General features: G+C 31.2%; 1 protein-coding gene across 1 annotated transcript in view; it reads left to right on the forward strand.

Annotated features, from left to right (window-relative positions):
* The first annotated feature begins 1,789 nt into the window (after positions 1 to 1,789).
* Positions 1,790 to 5,142, forward strand: part of LOC108694253 (juvenile hormone epoxide hydrolase 1-like) — a 4,351-nt gene continuing 998 nt past the window's right edge. The window contains exons 1-6 of the mRNA XM_018203618.1: positions 1,790 to 1,870; positions 2,057 to 2,165; positions 3,191 to 3,383; positions 3,825 to 4,060; positions 4,728 to 4,843; positions 4,930 to 5,129. Of these exons, the coding sequence (XP_018059107.1) occupies positions 1,812 to 1,870; positions 2,057 to 2,165; positions 3,191 to 3,383; positions 3,825 to 4,060; positions 4,728 to 4,843; positions 4,930 to 5,129 (913 nt within the window). The 5' untranslated portion in view covers positions 1,790 to 1,811. The remainder of the gene's footprint in view (positions 1,871 to 2,056; positions 2,166 to 3,190; positions 3,384 to 3,824; positions 4,061 to 4,727; positions 4,844 to 4,929; positions 5,130 to 5,142) is intronic.

Genomic DNA, 5,142 nt, shown 5'->3' on the forward strand with positions numbered 1-5,142 from the left:
AAATTACATTTTAAAATATATCTTTGATAAATAACATATTTTTATTAAAAACATGTTTTGTGTATATTCTCCACATTGTGTATATTTTTCATAATATATCTACTAATATTACTTTCTTTCTATTGAATATAATATTTTTTATTTAAATACAATTTGAAACTACATAATTACACATAAGATCAATATGTATTCCATATAAATAAAAATTAAATTTTATATAGAATAAGTAGAATAATTGTATTTTTCAATCATGTATATTTTTATTATTATCATTTTTATGATTTCTTACGTATGTAAATATAATATTTTAATAGTAAATTGTGTACAACATTCTTTAAAGTTTTTAGATAAACAATATTGAGAATTGTTCTTGAATTATATTAGGTGTACAACTTTGCTTCCGCCGTTTTTTTTCCGAAATTCGAGGCTTTATTGTAAAAAACTGGTTATACATTTATGATTCAAATTTGTCCATCGCTGGCCACTACTTTCTCCCATCTTTCGGGTAGCGTACGAATCCCGCGTCGAAAAAACTGGTCATCTTTTGAGGCTATCCACGAATCGATCCAATTTTTTACTTCTTCATAAGACCGGAAGTGCTGGTCAGCCAGGCCGTGTGCCATTGATCGAAACAAGTGATAGTCAAAGGGAGCAACGTCTGGAGAATACGGCGGGTGGAGTAGGACTTCCCATTTCAACGTTTCCAAATATGTCTTGACCACTTTCGCAACATGGGGTCGAGCATTGTCATGCTGCAAAATCACTTTATCTTTATGTTTCTCGTTGTATTGCGGCCGTTTGCGTCTTTCAATGCTCGGCTCAAACGCATCAATTGCGTTCGATACCGATCGCCTGTGATTGTTTCAGTCGGTTTTAACAGTTCATAATTCACTACGCCGAGCTGGTCCCACCAAATACAGAGCATGATCTTGAACGTCAAAATCACCATTCTTGAAGCGTTGAAATCATTCACGACACGTTCTTTCACTAATAGCGGCCTCACCATAAGTATTTGAGAGCATTCGATGAGCCTCAGCCGCAGATTTCTTCATATTGAAGCAAAAATTAAAACCTCCCGCAAATGACGAGAATTTGGCTCGTAAACTGACATTTTCAATCGAGAATAACTTTATGATGCAGACACAAATCGACTAATGTTTCTATGGGGTTATGTTGACAGATGCTCAAGTTTATTGTATGACGTCTATGATCTATTTATTTCGACCACCACTTACCGCTAAAGCCATCTATAGGAAAACGGCGGAAGCAAAGTTGTACACCTAATAAGAATAAGTGAAAAAGTCAGACGAAAATTAATTATAATAAATAATATAAGAAAAAGATATGTAAAATAAAAAAAAATATTTGTATATATAAATTTTAAGCAACAAAGTTATCTAATGTTAGAGGTATACTTGAATTAAAAAATTATGGAGGGAATAAAACATAAATACAACAAAATAGACGATTATTTCCCTTTAGAGATAGATAATAGCGTATCGATACGCTAAAAATCGTTTGGAAATTGCCATTTAGATAAAAAAGAAATGACTTTATTTACAAAATTGGTTTGAAATAATCTCAAAGATGATATTTTGCGAAGTATCGGTTAAATATCATTTTTTGAGGCTATTTCAATCTAATCTTTTTGTAAAAAAACGTTTTCCTTTTTTATTTAAAGAGCAAATTCCAAATTTTTAGTATCGATATGCGTATCTCTATTTCCCCTACTATCTCTACTCGACAATGATTGCAGCGCTATCTGCACTATCGTTAGTCGTACGTTTTATTTCACAAGAGACGGACGCATCATGTGGAAGACCACAACCGTGATCTTCGTTCTTGCCATTGGCATAGCTCTCTTACTCCGGTAAGTTGTAATTACGAATTACTCATCTCTTACATCAAAATATTTTTACAGAGTAAAACGTCTTTGACTTTATTTTTTTCTTTTTTTCGTATTGGATTTATAAATATATATATATATATATACTTAATTGATAGTCTATGTAACTCAATCATAAGGATTTAACGTCGTCAATTCGATCGTTCACAGAACTAATCCTGTAAATGTACCGGACTTGCCCGAGACATTCTGGGGACCAGAAAGAAATAAAGAAGCTTCGAAAGAAGTACGATCTTTTACTATTGCAGTGTCGAAATCGGTAAGTTGAAAAAAAAACGATGTAATTTATCTGTTAAGGAAAATGATTTCAAGGTTGCATTCTCTACGCCTTTATATACCGATTATGTAAGATATTATTACATTGTAACAAACAAAGAACATTTTAACTATTAACAGATATCAATTTCACAGTATTATTTGCGTAACAGGTACGTATTTACGACTAATACGTACTTTGTAGTTGCTATCTCACTTAATCGCATAATATGCTATATATAGACACGATGCTATCAGTATTATTATGTTACTATATACATTATAGTTGATATTATTATCTCATTGATATCATCTTACTGAAATTTTTATTAACGGCACTGTAATTTCTGTTAATGAAAATTAATTATTATAAGTTATATGCAAGAATTATTACATAATCAAATACGAGAAGTCCGTTTTCACATTCGTTGTAAACATCAGTTTATTCTTCGTTTGTCAAATATTAAATAAAGACAAATAATGCTTACAAGTGTTATAAACGCAATACGGAATATACTCATGATAAATTATCAGCAATATTTGCACTTTGCAATCAATTAAAGTAAGCAGTAAAGTATTTTATATATAAATAGTGAACACTTTTAAAACATTCAAAATTGCACAGTTTTTCGATGAAAGATCATTGTAAAGAAAAAAAAAAAGATATTTTAAAGCTCGAAACTTGTATTTTGTAGCATATTTTCGACTGTTTTTCAAAACATCTTTTTTTGTATTCTATAATATAAATGCCTATCAAACATCAAAATTTAATTGTAATATCTGATGATATTATTTCAATAGTTTAGCTCTTTGCGTTTTTAAGTTCGATGAAATTTCGGCGCGCAGTTCCAAATGACTACAAATACAAAATACATACATTATACATATATACATATAGTATATACAAATTATTTAAGCATTATAGATCCAGCTTCAACTTTTAATTCTTATTTCCTAAAGATCACATTAAAAAAGATACGCGTTTCTCTTTCGAACTATTTTCGACTAAAATAAAATTTCTTGAATAAGGTAATTGATGACCTAAATGAACGGCTCAAAAACAGAAGAGAATTGGTAGAACCATTGGAGGATGCTGCGTGGACTTACGGCATGAATACGACTTACTTGAAAGATGTGCTTGAATATTGGAGCACGAATTATAACTGGACTGAACGGCAAGCGTTGCTCAATAAGTATCCTCAATACATGACCAATATACAAGGTAATAAAATTTTTTTTAATCGACTGCAGTCTTTTGAACGAATCTCGTGATTGTTTTGCGATAGTTGAAAGACTTGTTCCAAAACAAGGCATCTCTTTACTTTTCTTTTTTCTCAGCATTCTTTATTTCCTTTTTGTTATTAGTAGGAAATAATAAATGCCGGCCCAGATAATCTAACTCGTCGTAAAAGCTCCGTTAGAGTACTTTACCGAAAGAACAAGCGGTTTTATAATTTGTAGTACATTGAGAATACTTTATTGAAAATATAAAGAAAATATATTTTCATTATTTTTATATCAGAATACAAAATATAAATACATCACATTGATTCCCTCAAAGAAACAATTGTTATTTAATATTTATATAAGCTAATGAAATTGAATTTGATTCAAAGTATAAAGCTGAATAAATTGTAATAATTGAATAAATTGATGTCTACAGGTCTGGATATACATTTCTATCGGGTGAAACCTAACGTTTCGCAAACCAAATTAAAGATTTTGCCACTGTTAATTCTTCACGGTTGGCCAGGATCGGTGGTGGAATTCCAAAAAATTATTCCTCTGTTAACGACACCGCGTCCCGACAAAGACTTTGTGTTTGAAGTGATCGCACCTTCGCTTCCGGGTTATGGATTCTCACAAGCGGCCGTACGACAAGGATTGGGTCCTCCGCAGGTAAAGTTTACGGAAAAAATGTCTAATAATTTTATTAAATGGCCCTTATCATATAATATTCATGCCCCTTATCAGCAAGGCAAACTCTTCATTTTAATCGAGTATAGAACGCGAGTTTTGAAATAAAGAGCGGAGTGATATAAAGAGTAATTCGGACTTAATTTCTGCCAAGATTTTAAACAAAAGAACTTGTTAATTTCAAAGAGCTAACGGTCTTTCATAGATATTCCGAACAATCGGTGGTCTCTAAGTGAGTCTTGGTATTCTTTATAGTAAACAGTTTTTTATTAAACAGTATTATAAGAAATGTACAATATATTTAATAACAATTGTTATACATTATATTCTGATAATCGAAATTTCAAATCCTGCATACATCACATCTAAGATAACATTTCTAAGATGTTTAATAACATCTCCATGATGTTTCACAATTTTAAATTAATATTAAATATCATTAAAAGAATTGAAGAGATTCTTGATTGTAACTATTCTTGTTGAATATGTAATTTTATTATAATACTGTTTAATAAAAAACTGTTTATTAAAGAATACAATCACGGATCGCACGGAACATTTATGAGATCGTTAGTTGCTTCGTCTAAGATCGACAAAAACTAATAATACATAATACATAATAATCACTGTCAATCGTTTGTTTTTTCAGATGGCTGTTATATTCAAAAATCTTATGTTGCGTCTCGGTCATGATAAATTTTACACGCAGGGCGGAGACTGGGGCGCCGCTATTATTACGCATTTATCTACTTTTTTCCCGAATAAGTACGTATTTTTTACATATTGATGATGACTTGCTAAATAATTCAATACATAGAAATACAAAGTATGAAAAAGACAATCTTTTTCAGTGTTCTTGGTACTCATTCGAACATGTGTATGGGTAAGGTAAAGTCCAATACACTCTGGAGATTCATCGGTGCGTTTATTCCATCGCTCGTAGTCGAGAGTGAATATGCTAATAGAATGTATCCTTTGGGATATCACACGGGTCGACTTCTTGAGGAAACTGGATACATGCATATACAAGCTAGTAAACCAGATACTATAGGTACTTGATATAT

This window comes from Atta colombica, unplaced genomic scaffold (assembly GCF_001594045.1).
Source record: "Atta colombica isolate Treedump-2 unplaced genomic scaffold, Acol1.0 scaffold12, whole genome shotgun sequence".
In the NCBI taxonomy this organism is placed as follows: Eukaryota; Metazoa; Arthropoda; class Insecta; order Hymenoptera; family Formicidae; genus Atta; species Atta colombica.